Genomic DNA, 19,765 nt, shown 5'->3' on the forward strand with positions numbered 1-19,765 from the left:
AAAATGAAGGGAAGTGATTATTTCTGTGTTTTAGCCCACAAGTACTACTTATTCCCTTTGGAGAAGATTAAAGGTAAATATAGTAAGTGTTTTGGCAAAGGAAGGCTATTGGAAGTAAATATTATTATTCTTAATGGTTCTTTTTTTGGTGTTTTAAGAGTAAATATAACTAAATGTACTAAGATTAAGCATTATTTTGAAAAATTTGTCAAATGTAAATTTTTCAGTAAAGCACCCAACATTGAAAGCAAAATAAATGTTACAACACAATTTTTGGATTGTACCCTTTTTTAATTTAAGTCTAATTTCCCATTCTCCTTAACATTGGGTGTAACCTGGCTACGTAGAAGAGGAGGTAAAAATCCCTGTAATCAGACAGCAGAATGTTCCTGTGCCCCAGACATGCTGAGATTCGAGAAGGGGCTGGCAGAAGCCTCGGCAGGATGATGGGGGGTGGGGCGGGGAGGGCAGTGGGGATACATGCAAAGGGACACTGTTCTACAGCCAGGCAGCCTCTGCATTTTCCCAGAGAGCTGAAAATCGACCCCTCTAGATCTGAGTGGACACATAGGACTTCCATCCCCAGGATCTTCTGACCATCTGATTTAAATAGCCAGTAGATAGAAAGCAGTCAATCCATCTCTCGAGCCAAATGAGCAGAAATGACTCCAACTGATGATAAGTAAGACTTCTGACACAGATATTTGACTGTATTATTTACATGCACTTCCGGAACCATTCTCTTTGGGGGAAAAGAGTGTGATTTCCTCACAGTCCGTGCATTGCAGAAAAGTTGAGTATTTGAGAATCCCTGAAACAAATTGTAAATAATGCTTCAAGGGATAAATTCACACATCCATGCAGAATTTTTACTTATCTGCATTATATATGTGATACGGCTTTATATTGTCTCAAGATATCAGTCCAGTAATTTTGATCCCCATAATGAGTGAATTAGAAATCATTGTGTGTTATCAAATATCATTTTGTTTGCAGCATAGTGAAGTAAAAGTAGGTGAGCGTGATGCCTTTTATGGTGGTGATAGTTTAATTCTCTTTACTACTGGATATTTCGGAACCCAGCCAAAGGTTTACATAATAGCAGAAGAGAAGCCTTAAAGACAGAAAGAATTAAATGTTTCTTTTTTTACTCAGCAGATAATAACTGGACGCTCCTGAACGGTACAAAAGTGATGCACAGTGGTGAAGAGACAGACCTCTGGGTGCCTGTTGACGGGCTGGTCCCTTTTACTCACTACACCGTACAAGTGAATGCTTCTGGTACCCAGGGCAGCTTGCTGAGTGATCCTGCCGCGCTCATCATGCCACCGGGGGGTAAGTCTGAGAACGACGTTGGCTGCCTACAGTTATATTAAGTCTCCACTGGACACCTTGTTCATTGTTAGAATTGCTTTTCTTAGAACTTAGCGGCTCACTGGTATGACTGGTTGATGGGGTAGTTGTTTTATGGAGACCCTGTTATTGACATTATTTTATTGTTTTGTTGAGACTTCCACCTCACACCATGTATGTGTGTGTGGGTGTGTGTAAGCACACACGTATTTCTCACTTTATACATGTTAAAAAGATTGTGAAATGCTGTTTTGTTTGAGACTTGATTTAGATTCAAAGCTTGTATTTTCAATTTGAGCTGTAATTTTCTAGTACAAGTGGTTTTGGTCCCTGGTTTGTTGAGGATGTAATTTAGATGTGTGTTAAACTTTTCTTTTCTTTTTTTAGATTTTATTTATTTCTTTTTAGAGAGGGGGGAAGGGAGAAAGAGAAAGAGGGAGAGAAACATCAGTATGTGGTTGCCTCTCACACACCCACTCCTGGGGACCTGGCCTGCAACCCAGGCATGTGCCCTGACTGGGAATCGAACCAGAGACCCTTTGGTTCACAGGCTGGTGCTCAGTCCATTGAGCTACACCAGCCGGGGCTATACCTAAACTTTTGGCAAAAATGGACAGTATATAGGTAATACAGTAGGAAAACTCTCTTCATACCACTGGAGAAACACCTTTAAATTCCACATTGTAGTGGTTAGAGTTCAGTATTGTCATGTTCAAATGCGAAATGTGATCCAACCTGAATAGTTTAATTTTAACAACTTCTATATAAAGGACCTAGCTTATACAGATTTATTATTTTGATCTGCTTCAATTCCACCCAGTTTTAACTGTTTGTGGGACTAACTACTAAGAAGAAAAACCCTTCTGACGTCAACAGGTCTAGCCCTTGGAGAGAAAGCATGTCTCAGAAGAGTACGAGCATGTTCTGAACCGTGTGTCCAGGAATGTATGTTTCCTGACAATAACACAGGAAAACACCTCAGGACGCCCAGTGTCTGCCCAGTAGCCCAGTTGTGTGTTCTGGGCGAAGGGAGAATGCCAATACCTTGTTAACAAGAATCTGCAGGGCTGGAAAAATCCATCTCCACTCACCATGAGTCTAAAATGAGTCCAGATGGGCCTTAGGACTAGAGGACAAGAAGGGTTTGCCTGCAGGTCCTGTGGACCCCCTCTCTCCAGGAGAGATTCATTGCCTGCTGTGCTGGAAAAACAGCTCACTGTTATCTACCTTTGATGGCATTATAGAATTGAGGAATGGATGTTTACTGAAACACTTGCAACTCTAATTGGCTGAAGCCACGTTGTTTAAGAAAAGAATGTTTGAAACAGACTTTGGGGGCCAGTCAACTGAAATAGTATAGTATGTCATGAGCCCGTCATAAAAATGGGAACTGAAGTTCGATAGGTGCTTATTTAAGAATTGAGACCAAAAGAAGAAAGCTCCTCGCCTATCAGATCTTCCTTTTCTGACTATAACCCAATGTGCTGGAAAGAACAGAAAACTGTGATGATTCCATGCCTTAGTATATAATATTCTTTATTCACACTTAGGTATTAAAGAGTCAGCAGTGATTTAACAAAGGTGGTTTTTTTTTTTCAGCTAAATAGTACTATCTTCTTAACAGGATATGGAATATTTAACAAGTTATGTATTATTTTTATAGCATTTCCATAGATTTAGATAGTTGTAATTTCTGTCATATTCATAAAATGGGGGTGATTTAATTGTTTGTGTTTGAGAACGTACGGTCTAATATTCTGTAGTACTTATGTGTGTGCACACACGCACATATATACACACACAGAATTCAGTAAACTTAGCCAGCTCCTGTATGCTGCAGACTCAGTGCACACGGTGTGGCTGTGTCTGTCTGGCTTAGTAGAAGGGCTAATATCATGCAAGCAGGAGGAAATGAAAGTGTTGTTTATGGCGGGGCAGAAGCGACCCGCTGAGGCTTAGCTCTGCTGCCCCTGTGGACACCTGTCCTCCTCCTCATCCCAGTGGCCAGCAGGGCCTGCTGTCTGGGCACCATGCGGCCGTTTGTGCTGTGTGCTCAGAAACCCAGACTGTGAGAGACGGCCCTTCACCAAATGCAGGAGCAAGGTATCTTCCAAGGCAGTCAGTGATCTGCCCAAGTTTATTGCAGCCATTAAGATGTACTTTTTTTTCCCTGTTATTAGATTGTTGTTGATTACAATTAGGAAACTTATAGCTTTGAAATTATCTTTTTTATGACCTTGTGGCAGTTGAAAGGTGATACCTCATTGATTAAATAGGTTTTAGTTCATGCTTCCTTTTACCTAATGATCTGAAAACATATTATCCTGATTTACACATAAAATCATGCTGAAAAGCATGTGGCATTCACGAGAATATGTGTGTTTAAGTAGAATTAAATTAGTACTGAGAGTTATTAAAGAAATCTTCCGTGCCTGTGTCCAGTGAACTGCATTTCATACCGAAATGAATAATAAATGAACCGAGATGTAGAGAAGCACACCAACTTATGGGCAGAGGAGGTTCTTTGTTCTATTTACTTTTCATTATACTCAGATTGTTACCGTTATTGCCGTTTTCATGATTTCAATATTAGATCTTTTTTTAATGGTGATGTTGAATTCCTACTACCTTTTTATGCTTGATTATGTAAGATTTGTAATGATAATGGCCTTTGTTTTCTTCTCTGTGTACTTTAAAACATACTAATAGAAGATTTGGGTAAAAAAAATGCTGGGGTTTTTTTTTCTGTATCGAAGGTTTGCTATCAGACTCAAAGTTTCCTTTATACCCTTGACCTGACCAAATCCTCATTTTTTAGGCCTCAGTTTAGCCCATCTATCCATCAAAAAGTCATCTTTCCCCAAGTGAGGCTGAGATCCGACCTGTGTCCCTGGGTGGGCTCCCATTGTACTGAGACTAACTGTCCGATCCAAGTGAAACAATCCTAGGTTACCCAACCCTACCCAGCAGGGACCATTTCTTGTTCACATTTTTATCTTCAGTGCCTAGACTGACCCTGACAGGTGGTGGGTATAAGATGAACAATTGGTGAGTGAATGAATGAATCAATCAGCCAAGACAGCTGAGTTACCAGTCTTAGATTCTACGATTGTCATTGCTCAGGGCCCCCCCAGGCCTCATCTCCTCCCTGAGCAACCTCATATTTATCAAGCTGTGGAAAATGTGACCTGCTCAAGTGTAGGGACGCTACAGCCACTGGCTGTTAGGGGGCCAGACTGTAAGGAGAGCGGGGGAATGGATGGTAAGAAATCCTCGCAGATTGCACCAACTCCTCACTCAGGGTCCTTCCCTATAGAGGTTATTTCTCTTACGCAGGCATAGAAAAAATGCACCTTGATTTATAGAGGCATTTAGAAAAGGAGACACGAAGGGACGTGGTCCAAAAACAATTCTCAGTGGATGGTTATGAAACATTTTATGTGATATTAGCTGTTTGTATGTTTCAAATGAGGACAGAAATATGATCAAGTGCCATTTTTTGAATACTGGTTATACCTTAATAAAACCAGGATTTCAAAAAAAAAGAAACTCCAAAATATCTAATTTCAAAGCCCAGTTGATTCTATCAAATCTTCCTGTTTCATTGTTATTATTGTCTAATAAAACTAATTTTATTTAAAAATTAAAGTAACTTTGACACCCCCTTCCAAAAAAAAAGAAAAAAGAAACATGATTAAACAGTATGATAAGCACAGGTTATTTTGGAAATGGGAATTAAGACCAGTGAAATCATGAAATCAATATTTCAGTATATAGATAGTGGCAAATCTCAAATAGTACACATATTTTACTTTACAAATTATTTTGAGTATTTGGTCACTTATTTGAGTATTTTACTTTAAAAACGAAAGAGTATTTGGTCAGCCAGCGAATTTGTTTTCCTTCCAATTATGTAGCATACCCTTCCCTACATCGGTGTGTTCGGGTTTTTGTATTTCTGCAGCAACCACATTTTTCGGTGGTTTGTTATAACATACTGTTCAGGTTTAGCACTACGATACTTCTAGAAATGAGGAATATGCTTAATCAGAGCTCTTGAATAGCATTATAGTGCAGGTTCAAGAGTTCTAGGCAAAGAATGAAAAAAATAAAAACGGAATCCAAATGTTAATCCATAAATATGAAACTTCCCTGTGGCCTCTCCACCCTCAAGGCCTGGAGTTACTAATGGGGTTAGGGTTTCAGCTCTTAATGGGGCTCGGCGCATTAGTGTTTTGTATGCATGGAATTCAGCATTCAGTTTAATAAGTGGTTGACATTGGTGATGTCCCTTAATTTGCTTAAATCTAATTGGCTCTTTTATCAGTCAAACCTGTCTGGATTGGCAATTGATCAGAAAGGGTCAGCCATGACTCCGCATGCAGTTATTCGATGGAAGCACCAGTTAAAGCCCCAGTTGCATGATAATAAGCAAGGGAAGAACAAATGAGCTTAGAGGAGGGAAGCCAAGAAGCTTCCAAGTTTTGCAGGATCTTCAAGTTCAGAACAAAGGCATTATAGAGTATATAAATTTTAAATACACCGCATTTTGCCTCCAGACTTAAACCTTTTTTTTTCCTTGCACATGAACTCAAATCTTGTCTGAAACTGTCTTTGTCACATCAAAGAACTGCTCAGAAAGCAAAGAGAGACAGAAGAAGCATAAAAGGGCATAGTTTAAAATGATTAGTGACAAATCCCATACCGATGAGCTAGAAAGAGGTTTTTTTATGAAAGTTTTATATTTTTGCAAAAGGAATCATTTTATTCCATGTATCTTTTTCGGATCTGCTTTGTAGTAACAGCGAAAGCAGCTCAGAGCCATCTTAGTCGGGAACTTAATCCCGTCTTCCAAATCCAATTCATAGCTTCAAGTAGGTGAGCATTATTAAAAATCTACAAACTTCGTAAAAATACTGAGCTTGGGAAGTGTGTTTCTTTTAGAAATGTATGTTATCAGAAGATGTTCACAGAGAAAGACAAAATGATTACGAGCAGTTTGTTTTGGAAATTGCTTTAGTTGGTCTCTTCTTGATCTCCCTTCCCAGGTAAAACGCCGATGAAAAGTAGTAAAATCTATTTAGAAGTGGCCCTTAGGCACCTGGTCAAAGGATAGACTTTAGAATTCTACACACCTAGCTTTGATTCTTCATCTTTGCCTCACTGGCTGAGTAATTATGAGCAAATCCACAAATATATCTGAATCTAAGTTTGTTCATCCGTAAAATAGGCTTGATGATAATTCCTACCTGATCCGGGATTACACGGCGCAGTATATATAATGTGCTTAGCACGGAGCCTGTCTTGGTAAATTTCTGTTGTATAATTTGTGAAATTTTCCTCACTCCTCCGTATTCACCATCCTGACAATGAACTCCCTCTTTATAAAAACACTTTAGAAAAGAACTAACTTCTGAGCCATGGAGGAGACGGAAAAAAACTTTGAATTGTGCCTCCAGCAAAGGGCTGCCTGCTTCCCACATTTGCATACTCTCCTGTGGTTTGTAAAGAAATACACACACACAGACAGACACAGTTAACTGCCATTTTTAGAACATCCTGGGGCAAGAAAGGGAGACACCCCTGATTTTTTTTTAAATCACATTTTCCTACTTTACCAGGGGAAAAGGGTGGAAAGTATTATTTCTCTTAGTTCCATTGATATTTTTAAAATCCTATTTAAAAAAAGAAAAAAGAAAATTCTTTTTCTGTTTTTTTTTTTATCTTGGAATAAAGGTTTATCTATAACTTTCAGGTTAAAAAAATCACATCTGTCTGACGGGCTTGGCAGTTTGAAAACAACTTGAAGTTTTATTTGAATTCTCACGGTGCCCTAAAGAAATTTTTGCTTTCTTTTTTAAAAATAATATCTTATTCTTTGCCCTTCGTTATCATTGACAGACGCTATGTCTGACTCCCATAAATTCTGTGAGCATTTTCCTGTCTGTATAAAGTTTCACAAAAGTGAGACAAATTCCGAATGTATCCTAGATACTCTAAGTCCATGTTTTTAATCTTTTTGCCATAGGAACTTGGAGAAAATTCTTGTATCTCTATTAAGAGGTATAGCCCACTCAGAGACTAAAGGTTCTGGAGAGCTCTAAAAATGTCTTGAAGAATAGGTATGACCACAGTGTGCAGATGCACTGCCAGCCACTGTGATACTCATGTTCATTCATTCATTGGGACACCTGAAACCGGACATGCGAGGGTGTCCAGAACGTACTTCATGAGAGCGATCCTGCTGACATTTCGATGATCAGGGTGAAACTCACGCTGCCTTTCATTTCCGTGTTCCGTATGTGCGTTTTGTGCTTATCTCCTAGGGCAGCGATTCTCAACCGGTGTGCCGGGGCACACTGGTGGGCCTCGAGAATTTGTAAGACACACAGTACGTATTAGTCAGGGGCACTGACCTCTTTTCCCTTGGATTGCCAAATTAAAAAATGACAGCAGCCACCGCGACAGCTGTCCTATGTGCATGAATCAAAATCATACCCTTTTTATTTTCTTTGTCAAATTGGCAAATATATATATATGTTTGTGTGTGTGTGCCACAGGATTTTAGTAATTGGTTTGTGTGTGCAAACTAATTTTTACGTGTTGGGTGGATGTTCTGCCACTTGCATGCAAGAGTATTTAAACCACAAGACCCTTGAGAGTAAGGAAAAAGAGGAGAGGGCATTCAGAGACGTGTCATAACGTCTTAAAATTGTACCAACTTGTGGCTGATCACCGAGTGGCTTTTGTTTGAGCTCCCACATGGGAGGACCTTGGGAGCAAACCTGAAATGAACTGATAGCAGCTAAGACTGTGCCATTGCCAACCCCATTTTGAAAGTGCTCCTCAGAGCCACACCATCTGACAGTCTTCTGAGACACTTCTTTGTCCACGTCCCAGAGTCCTGGGCTCTGGTGACACCCTTTGCCCTAGTGAGCCATTTGGGCTGACTGACGTAACTTGATACGATGCAGGCTTCTCACCTCTGAACCAGCAGACCTGAACTGGATCCAGGTCCCCACAGCATCATCTCAGACCAGGGGCACCCGCTGTACCTGGAACTTGCGTAAAATGCAGCCTCTACAGTCCCATCCTTAAGATACTGCATCAGAAATTCTGAGGGTGGGGTCAAGGGACCTCTCACTTACAAGAGGCCCCCCTCCCAGCTTATTGGGATGCATACCCAAGTTTGAAGACCACTCAATGAGGCCCTCTTTAAAACGTCTTCAAAGAACAATTATTCTGTGATCTCGTCTCTGACTCGGTGCCACACTTAGAGTGAGACGCAGAATCACAGAGGGAAGGTGGGTGAAACAGGACTTAACCCTCCACTTGTCTCTGAATCTAGAGGCTCCGCATGCTGGGTCAGAGTCCTGTCTGGTGTAAGAGAGCCAGCATGTTCTTGTCCCCCCGAATGGGGCAGGGAGTGACGCTCTGGCTCACCCCTTCCGGGTGTTGAGTCCCACCTGTGGCACCAGAAAGTAAGTGATGCTCTGTGCACCGAGGAACGCTAATGAGCCCTACAGTGGAGACGCTGTCAGCAACATTTCCTCTGCTCTTCGATTCCTTTCTGGAACGTCTGTCTCAAGGAACTCCATGTAACGAACTAAACCTCGCATCTCCGTCCTTGGGGACATTTCTTAACGAGTTTCTTGTGGCTGCACTTCCTCTGAGGGGTTTCAAAATCCGCCTCCTCAAGTCAGTTACGTCCTCATTCTGGGTTCCACAGGGTGCGGGCTTTTGGACCTCCCACTTTAGGGCTTTCCTTCCAGGAGTTCACAAACACACCTCCACAAAGCGGGCCGGCTGGTTTAAGTTGCCCGGAGAACAGTTAAGATCGTGGAATCGTTTATTTGATAAAAATGCAGGCACACCTTGTTTTACTGTGGCTGGGATTCCAGAACACTGCAGTAAAATGAGTGTTGCAATAAAGTGAACCATAACCTTTTTGCTCGCACTGGGCTTTGTCTTCGGTGTGTGAAGCACGGTAAAGCCAAATGCAATCAGACAGGGCCTTCCTGCAGTTTTCTTCAAGGTAGGTAGTGTTACTCACATTTAGCCCTGACTAGGTTCAGGTACTGTTTAGAATTCATTCGTAGTAACTCACTTAAGCCTCACAGACTCAATGAGGAAAGTGCTATTATTATCCACATTGACATGTGAGGAAGCCCGAGGAAAAGAGATTGACTTGCAACTAGTTTGGCAAGAGCGTGCCGCTCATAAATGGCAGAAACCGTATTCGGACCTGGAGACTGGCTTCAGAAGCCTGTCTCTGAGCCAGCGTACTCCACGTGTATTTGAAGCACCGTCCACTGACCAGTCGTGTCCTCTCTGAGCGAAGGGCGCACAGATTTTTTGGTCTTTCTAGTCAACAGGGGTCTGAAGATGTGACCCAACCCTGCAGTTGAATACAGTTGTATGGGGAGTATTGTTTGCTTGAAACATCAGGTGTCCAAACCTTGTCCGTTAATGCACTAGAGAGCTGTCCTCTGTTAGATGCAGGGTCCTAGCACTTCGAGCTTAAAATCTAATGAGAGGGGAAAAAATTCAGTTGAAACAGATAATTTTACAGCCTTACAAAGAAGCTTTAAGGAGAAGCGATATTACCCAGCCCATACTACATGTAGTATGTCTACATCCATACTACGTGTAGACAGCAAAACCAGCCATTTGGACCATCCTTTCCTAGTTTGGGTATAAAGACTTACTTGTCCATCAGGCACTATGACACACTTCTTTCATATTTGTCTAGGAATTACCAGCGAAGATCAACTCCAATTAAATGGAGAGGGCACTAGAGCAACTTCGTATTTAGGAAAACAGAGCCCTTTAATTTTTCTGGAAATATTTACCTTTCTCATCTTTCAGCTCTTTAGTGACATGAGTCGTTGTTTACATTTTTTTCTTTGACTTGTGGCAGAAAGTAGGAGTTCTTGGACCGGATTTGCCATTGCAGAGGCTTTGGGGTGGATGTGGCCCAGACAGTGCCTTTAGAATGCGCGCAAATGCATTTGCCCAAAACATTAGTGCCATTGCAGCTCATCACTGAGTTGTCCTGTCTTCGGGCCTGTATTAAAATTGAATTCTCCGCATTAATGCCCTCTTTACCACAGGGGGAATGAACAGATATAATCCTCTGATGGAACCTAATATGCACTCTTGTACAGAGAGACTTAATTTTTCTAAGAATGTTGATTATAAAAAAAATTAAAACTACATTAAAAGAAAGAGAACAAGGAAGTCTATATATTTGTAAAAAAGAATCATTGTCTCTGAGTATTAAAAAAAATTCCATGAACTGATTCATGACACTGTAGTCACACGAAGACACGTAACAAGTGTAACATGGGAGGAACACAGGAGGGTAAAGCGTGTGGCCAGTCAGGGAGCAGAGTGGCCACAGGGACAGCGCTCTGAATCCTCCGGGTGGTCAGGAAAGAACTCTGTCCTCACTGAAGTCTGAGGTTGAGGGTGTGACTGCAGAAACGGGCGTGGCCCTCGTTCACTGGGCTGATTCTGCAAATCCAATACCCCGGCCTCTCAAATGCTGTGTTCGTTTAGCTCATTGACTGCAGGGTCTGGCGGACTCTGAATTTTAACTTGACCACCACACACGATCCCCAGCATTTTCATTATCTGATTGCATCATCTCCTGTTTAGGTCTCAGTCTGTCCACTTAAAAAGGGATGTCACGGTCACATAGCCATCCTCAGTGCACTTTGGTAAGGGACAAAGAATGGCCATGCCCGGACATGGGATGGTATGTAAGTAGCAATGCTGATACGTGTTTAAAGAACAGAAGGCATGGCATGCAATAAGCACAAGATACACGTATACTGTCAACATGTAGGTTGAAAATTAAACCAATCTCCAAGCATCCGATTTTTTTTCTTTTAATTTTCCTTGATGATTCTAACAAGTGCCTCCAAAGCTAAATGTAAGAAAACAGCAGACTGGTTGTGGCATATTAAATTATAAGTGAGGACTAACTGGAGGATCAGAAATGCTCTTTGAGGGATATCACTTGACTGCTAGGAAAGGCATCAGCTGTCTCCCTCTGTCTTGTGTGTGCGTGCTGTCTGTCAGTCTTGGAAGTACCCTCCCCCACAGTTTCCGAATCTTGATGTTTAATGTAACACAAAGGTCTTTGAGAAGCACCACAGGGGCTTGTTCCTGGTAGTTCTGGCATGGAGGAAATTGAAATGTACACGGCTTTTTCTCATTTATCAAAGACAGGCAAGAATCTAAACTGACATTTTATATCAAATGAATTATGAACTGTGTACTTTGTACCTCAGGGAACAACAACTGAATTAGACTCTGGGATTAAAGGGGGAGGGGGCAGGGAGAGTGAGAGAGACAAACAGTTTTTTAACAAAACATACGGTAATTTCTATTACTGTGTCTGACAGCATGGGCAAACAGAGTCTTCTTACAGTGAGTGGATGTGGCTATTTGGCGCTCTGTAACCTTTAAATATATTTGAGACATTTTCTTGGAAAGGGTTGGATCTGGACTTCTTCTCATACAGCCAGGCTTTGTGTTCCAGCAAAAACTTCTTGATCATGTGAAGTTAACTCGTATTTTTTTATTTTGGTCAATGCTTCCTTTCTTAGGGAAAAAAGAAAACATTTTCAAACTCTTCCTGACAAAATATGAGATTAGAGGTTGCTTGAAGGAAAAAAAATAGTATGCAGGATGGAGAGATATGCATGAAACTGCCACATTCTGCATGGCTTCTGTTTATCTCTGACACCTACACACGTTTCCACGGCCACACTCACGTATACGCAAAAGAAACTCCAGTGATTGAGAACACGGATTTCAAAGTCAGCCTGATCGGGTTCATATAGCTTAGTAGGAGGAGTTTAATTTCTCCTCTTACTGAGCTATATGACCTTGAACAAGTTACCAAGTTATACAGTCATACTGTGCCTCCCCTGGGGGCTGGGACAAGAGACAGTGGTAACTACCTCAGAGGGCCGACACAGAGGATTAAGTATGATGCCTGTGTGCAAAGAGTAGAATGCATCGCTGGATGCAAAACAACGGTGCATTGCATTGCACAGTTTATCTGTGGGGAGATTGGGTAGCAACAAATTAGCACTGCGCTTTTTAACAGCTGCTGATTCCTTGGGAATAGACAGCATTAGAATTAGACTTTGAAGGGGAAGAAGGATTCTGTTCGATATACTCAATAATTATTTCGGAAATTAATTGAGCATGCTTAGAAATTAGGGGTGATCCTTGCTTTTTTCTTCTAGGTGAAGCTATGTTTTGATTACCATGCGATCTTTCAAATGTACGCATTCCAATTTGTGCTACATATACATTGAAGACAAGTTACTAATGTCTACTCCTGAATTCCCTTGGGCTGATAAACCTAAAACTAACAAAATTCCTTGGCGTTAATCTCACATACTTTCTGATACCAAAGCCATCCTGGATAGCAATTGTGAGGCTAAATTACTATGAACAAATAACCCACTTAAATAGTCTGATAGCATATTGCCTTCATAGAAATTTAATTACATCGTTATTAATTATTATTGTGGTCAAATATGCACCATTTTTTATTCTCAACTTTCGATTCTATCCCCACTACTCATGAGCTGAAACTAATTCTTAGAAGTCACGCAGCATTTTTTATTGTTTTACACTCTGTAAGAGAGAATGTAAAACTAATGGCCTGTTGAGGTAAGGGGTGCCCCATTTAAGGAGTGGTCTTCTAGTTATTATTTCTTAACTAATTAGTCAGTCAACTCAGATAATAGATCCAGTCCTGTTGCTAAGATGATGTTTATAACCAGTCTCTTCTGGTCCTCCCATCACTAAATGACTGAAGTTCATCAGTTACTCAAAGATCACTTAATTGCTTGGCTCTTCATTCTATGCTAGGATGTGGCATCGTAAGAAAGAGTCCACTTCTTAAAATTACACTAGTTTATCTCCTTAACTACATTTTTAAACTATTGTTCTTGTTAGACACATTCAGCAAAGGAATATTTAGTGCACTCTCTCAAAAGAGACTGCCTTTGACCCAGCTTGAATTTACTCATTGTTAAAATCATGCATTAACCATGCCAAGAATATCTATTTTTTAATTTTACAAAGGTGAAATTCTTCAGAGAATTACTTTGACTGAAGTGAATGAGCAATATTTGAACTAAAAATAGGGTCGACTTAATCCACTAATGTTTTGGTTGTATATATTTTAAATTATTTTTCCAATTGAAGATACACTCTTACACAAAGGGCTCAAGCAATCAGATTCTAAAGGAAAAAGAATTTAATCTGTGCTGCCTGGAAACTAATTTGGATGAATATGATGGTATTCAAAATAATAGGAATAATAAGAAATTCTCTTAGGAATACTAAGAGGAATTCAAATGTCAAGAGCAAAGGCTTAAATAGAGAATCTAAATCGAGGAAATCTGCAAGGAAAAGGACTAAAATTTGATTGGTGGTTTGGGGCTTAACGCACACAAAAAAATTCTTCTAGGCGTTGTGACCACCAGCTTCAGGGCCGCTAATTAGTCTGACAAAGTGACAGTTCCGTATTCTACTTAAACAAATAATGCATCTAATGAAATTCAAAATTCCTGTTCTTCTCTGGGCACAAGGAACTCCATCCATCCCAGCTTTGGGGTATTTGAAAATCAACAGAAGATGACTCCACTCTGTCTGATGTTTCCTGGTGAACACATTCGCTGTGAAACCGTCTTGCAGAGTAATTTTAAACAAGTCTTTAGTCTTCAACCAGGAAGAGAAGTGGAGGTGGAAGGAAGGAGGATGGATGTTGCCTCGGTCACACAGATACTAATAGGGAGTGGAATCTTTCATTGCTCAAAACGGTCAATCGCGATTAGTATTCCGTGGCGTCCCTGTGTTCTGGTGCCCTTGGCGCACCTCTGACCCCTCTTTCTCTGTCACTCCTATTACGGACCGTTCTGGGGCAGATCTCAGCTTCTTCCCATCCCAATTAGAGCTTTCTTAGTGAGCACGGGGCAGCTTCTCTCTTCGTGCAGAACAATGACTAGGGCCAGGTGAGATCCACCAGTTGGGTTTTGGAGAACGTTTGACAAATACTTGCATGAGTTTTGACTGACATCATCTCACAGCGGTCGAATGTTGGTGAGATGTCGGGTTCCCCACAGAAATGTAGGCTCAAAGGAGTCAGTGAAAGACCAAAGGCAAATAGGCCATCTTCAGGTTGTGTTCAATAACACACTCCAAAATGTTTTGTCACTGAGCTGAGTGACAAAAAATGATGGATTTTCATAACAAAATTTTTATTCTATGTGTATACTTTCTTCCTAAGAAGAATTTTTTTTTGTCCTGAATGCTCCTCTATGGCCCTGGTGACATTCTGGAGAAGATGTCATCCTTTCTTTAGCTTGGGTCCGTGACGCCTATAGCTCCCACCTCTTCTGTTCTCACTCTCGAGCCTTTTATTTTGAAAATGCTTTTAATTAGCCAACAGAGTGTAGATCTTATTAGCTGCCTTATTAGATTGCATAGTATATGTGTGTGTGTACTTGTCATATTATCATATTTATAACATAATATTTCTAATTATATGGTTATATATTGTATGTATAGAGGTACACAAATATATATCCAAAATGCTCATTTTGATGGGAATACTAGGAAATGCATCATTCATACCTAATTTATGAGAGTACATGTAAGTAAATGCAACTTTCCGGAAAATGGTTTGTCATATTATATGTGAAATAGTAACAACATCCATTCCTATTGACCCAACAATTCTAAAAAGCGCACCAAAACATGCACTGGTTAGGATACTCAGTATATTTAGTATTACTTCTAATACCCAAAATGATATCATTCTGTATCCATCAAAAACAGTTTTGTTAAGTGAGTGTTCTTAGTCTATAAAGATATTACACTCAGTTAAATGCTTTGCTTCTTTAATAACACTCCTCTCTGATTCCATGTGTTCATTGGATAAGGATTGATCTGGTATTTTTCGTTAAATAACCACTTCGACTGAACCACACAGCCAGTCTGAATGCACTGCGGAATCTCTGCAGTAAGCAGGCCAAGACTGAGATGCTCGGTGGGCTCAGAGCTACATGGTGCGGCAGAAAGAAGAGTCAGTCTCCCCGTGCTCTGCTCTAGTCAGAAAGCCCAAGGAGTATTGAGTTGAAGTATAAGGCGTCATATTTTCAAAGGGCCATTATCACACTGGGACAGGTCAAAGCCAGGAAACAAGGCTAGATAATGGTTGAGGAATTACATTAGATGGAAATTACTTGCAGGGAACAGAGGTGTTGAACCTGAAGTGGGGAAGTTTTATGAAGAGGAGGACAACTGCTCACCACGGCCTGAAGTTCAGTGCCATGACTGTGGCAGAGGCCGTTCTCGGGGGTTAGGATGTGGACACGGCCTTGCAGAGTACAGGTTGTTAGCATGAGCTCCTGTATGCTCCGATGCTCCGAGGAATGCTCCGATGCTCCGAGCCTCCAATGCTCCGAGGAATCCCGGTGCATGCCTGCTGCAGCCCTCGTCACCCACGGTCATTGTTCAGAGTGCCGTTTCCCTCTCAGAGGGCGCCGATGTGGACAACAGACTACACTCACCTTTAATTGGGTAGAAGTAATACCGTTACCAATGCTTTGTCACAAAGAGCTGACCAACGAGAAGAAGTGCCTGGTGATGGAATGGGGCCACTTACAAAGCAGCTATTGTCCTATCATGGATAATGAGCAAACAGGGGTCCCAGGTCACCCATTTGGGGGGTTTTAGGCAAGAATTCTTTATTTGGCTGGAGGTTAAAGTTGGTAGCTTTCAGGCTGTCTGCACTCCCAATTGGAAATGCTGCCATTTTATTTCTTATGTTCTGTGGTCAAGGGTTGATTTCAAGACATATCTACAAGTGACACTGAACTTGAAAATACATTTCTCTTGCTAACACGAAGACCTGTTTATTTTGTATGCCATCAGTTTCTATGGGCATTGACTAAATCCTGAGAACCAGCAAATCGACACTGGTAGTCCTGTGTGAGGTGCTTTGGGGACAATAAGGCCGCAGAGACTCTGCTGTGACAAAGCAAATATAAGACCACGAAAGTACTATTTGAGACCATGACTTGGACAGAAAACAAATCCAGCCTTTACTCTTGTACATCTCATTTATTTAATCTCATCGGTGATCTGCTTTAATACTTCTTTCATTTGTTTAATGTTTCTTTTCTATTAGAAATCACCTTCTGTAACATGCTGTTTTGTGCCATAGAATTCAAGGCCCTGCCTTTGAATTTCGATAACCCCAGTGTAAATTCTCACTCCGCCAGCCACCAGTTTGTGATTGGAGATAAAATATGTAACCTCTCCAAGCCTCGGCTTCATTATCAATATTACCAAGAGTTGACACTACAATTTTGTAGTGTAATTCTGAGAATTAGGGATAATTATGTTAAAGAAGCTGGTGCATAGTGCAGGTTCCAAAAGTTAGCTCTTACGCGAGATGATTTTGTGAACATTAAATCTGTTTTAACCTACTTGTCACCAGTTAATGCTGCTCTATTTGTATATCCTTGTGCTCAAGGTTGACTGTCCATTTGTTAGCACATCTGCATATTCCTCATAATTAATATCTGTTTTTAATGACATATGGTTTAGTGACTGGAAATTGAGTCTTGCCTTCTGTTTTCAATTTGTTTATGACTCAACGACTCAATATGTGTGTCTGAACTCTAATTTTCCATTCTGGAGACTGGAATTTAAAATCCTTGCTCATCTGCAGCTATTTCAGAAAATGAGCGGAAATCGTGTACTCCAAGGATTTCGGATATGTCCCGGGCTCCCCAGCCAGGATGCCCCGAGATAACAGGTCAGGGCTTCTGTTACGTTACGTGACCAGGGACGCCTGGTTGGGGAGGCCCAGGGTCTCAGCGCTGAAGTGATAGCAGCCCAGGGGGCTGTGCTGGGGTCAGGTCCCAAGTGAGGTCAGGTAGCGTCACGTCTGTTTGGAATGAGCACAAGCAGTCTTGACAGGTGTCCTTGGCACTGGAATTAGGCTGAAGATGTGATGATCCAGAGGAACTAGGGGTCCCCATGGCAGGGTCCCTTGCAAGCCTGTCCCCCTGAAAGGAAGCATCCAGGGCACATGGGGACATGAGTTTGTAACTTAGGAAATCCCTGTAGTGTACACCTTTTTATGCTGGGTCCACATTCTGTGTTATCATTATTTGAGTCATGCCTTATCTCTCTATTAGGTGTCAGATAGGACGGCCCATCCTTTTCCATCTATTCAGCCCTTTCCACACCGCCAGCAAAGAACTAAGTATAGAGGGATATTGCATAGCTTTGGTATAAAGTTAAATTGAATACAAAATATTATGGACTTCTTTGGTATCTTTGTGTGGTATTTTGTTTTAGTCCTTGGAAATGCACACACACACACACACACACACACATATACATATGAATACACTGCACTAGCAACAAGTTGGAGCTGTCCTGAGAAAATGATACCATGAGAGTCACAATGGACTGACTTTGTCCCCAAACTTTACTGTTCTGGCTACCACAACCTGAGTAAGTCACTGGTCACATAGGGAAAAATGTCCTTTTTTTTTTTTTTTTTTTTCTTCATAAGCTTCCCTAGAGTTCTCTATATCAGTACGGAGCCAAGGTTGGGACAGTCTGTTTGCTTTTTGTTTGGGGGGAAGGTCTGTGGTTTTGTCATTTGCATAGGGAAGCGTCCACAAGCGCACCTCATTTAAAAGTTTATTCAAATCATACCTTCAAAAGATTATACCAGCAAGAGTAGTCTAATCTGTGATTAAACTTATCACTTAATGTTTTATATTCATTTTGCCTTCCCACCCCCCCAAAAAAAAGGTGAAATTTTATTCAGCACTCCCTTCCTTTGAATTTATAGGTCGCGTGGTAGCTGTGTTATTCAGTTGTCGTGTAGGATTAGTATTTACGGGATGAGATGTGTTGACTCAGGAGGCTGTCTGCGGAGTGTCTGCCCCGGGAGGGTCATATTAAACTTGAGAGACGCGTTTTGAGCAACGTGCCATCTCGGAGACAGTATATCAAGCTGGTAGGTGCACGGCTCCTCTGTTAGGAATCCAGGGGTGGAATTATGGCTGCCTCCCGGTTATTGCTTCCGTGCTAAGGAGCCTCTGGGGAATAGATTTGGATAAAAGGGGTTAACCAGAGGGGAAAGAAAGGTTTCCAGAACTCGGTGTCACTGAGAGCATACAGAACGAATAGGGCTGCCTAAGTAATTGAAGATAGTCACTGTGTTTGGAGAAATTTTGCAGTTTTAGATCATCGGCGTGTGACCAATGTAATGGAGTACACTTTTTGATATCACTCAGAATTCAAGATATATTATTATTACTATTATTATTATAATGTCTCTTATTGGACATTTCTGTTCTTAAGAGCACAGTAATGTAGTTTTTAACACGAGATTATGTTGTGTACCTATTTAGAATTCTAACCTTTATGTTGATAATTTGTTAGAGCTAAGTTTTATTCAGAAGTTTGGTTGATTAATTTATATTTCTTGACAGAGAAATATTAACAAAAATAGTATAGCAAGGGACATGGCTTTGTATGTTATACATTATATGCACATGGTCTTTACTTTTTGTACATGGTCTTTTTATGTACGTGCGTTTGTTATAAATCAATTAAAGAATATATATCAAATAAGAAATCATCATTGTTAAAACCATTTGTGTTCACAGACTAAATATTAGTTAAAAAATCTTTAGCCACGAACGTCTTCAAACCAAAGATTTAGAGTTTGGTTTTTGGGTGGCTGGCCCCGGGCAGCAATCTTACCGCATTTCCCAGTCATGTGACATCTCTGCGAACTGGGGGGACCGCTTCCTAATGTTCATCTCTCTCCAAGCATCCAGTCTGCTCTCTCACTGTGGCACTGCGCTGAGACCTTTGCTTTTATCTCGGTCCCTGAGAAAATGGACGCCATCAGAAGAGATCTTGGCTGGCTGCGCATGGGCAAACCTGCCTGTCTCCCTGCATCTGCAGCCCCCCCGCCTGCATTCACTTCTGCCCAGTGGGCACATACGCCTGCTTTACTCCACAGCCAGCATGTGCCATCTCAGTTCCACCCACTTGTGCCCTGGCCCGCCTCCCTCTCCCACGCAAGGAATTTGCTCTGATAATTATTCTTCCTTCTCCTGCTGCATTTTCGGCAACCCTTTCTGGGTCCTTCTGTAACAAATAGCTAGATATTTCTTCAGCAGAATGGGCTTATTTGAGAACCCCCCAAAATTGCAGTTTCCGAACAAGTGGTCTAAGGGTGAACCACACAGGAATTCAGAGCAAAAAAGGAGAAGTGTCTTTCATGGGCATGGGAGAGGCTGTAGTCAACAGAGTCCACTGGAGGAAAAAAAAAAAT

At 41.2% G+C, this 19,765-nt stretch overlaps 1 protein-coding gene across 1 annotated transcript in view; it reads left to right on the top strand.

Moving 5' to 3' along the window:
- The window catches only part of USH2A (usherin), a 530,092-nt gene that overhangs the window by 305,723 nt on the left and 204,604 nt on the right, over positions 1-19,765 (top strand). The window contains exon 38 of the mRNA XM_037069500.1: positions 1,156-1,335. Within this exon, the coding sequence (XP_036925395.1) occupies positions 1,156-1,335 (180 nt within the window). The remainder of the gene's footprint in view (positions 1-1,155; positions 1,336-19,765) is intronic.

The sequence above is a fragment of the Sturnira hondurensis genome, unplaced genomic scaffold (genome assembly GCF_014824575.4).
Source record: "Sturnira hondurensis isolate 20B ecotype Veracruz unplaced genomic scaffold, ASM1482457v3 Scaffold0018525, whole genome shotgun sequence".
NCBI classification, from domain to species: domain Eukaryota; kingdom Metazoa; phylum Chordata; class Mammalia; order Chiroptera; family Phyllostomidae; genus Sturnira; species Sturnira hondurensis.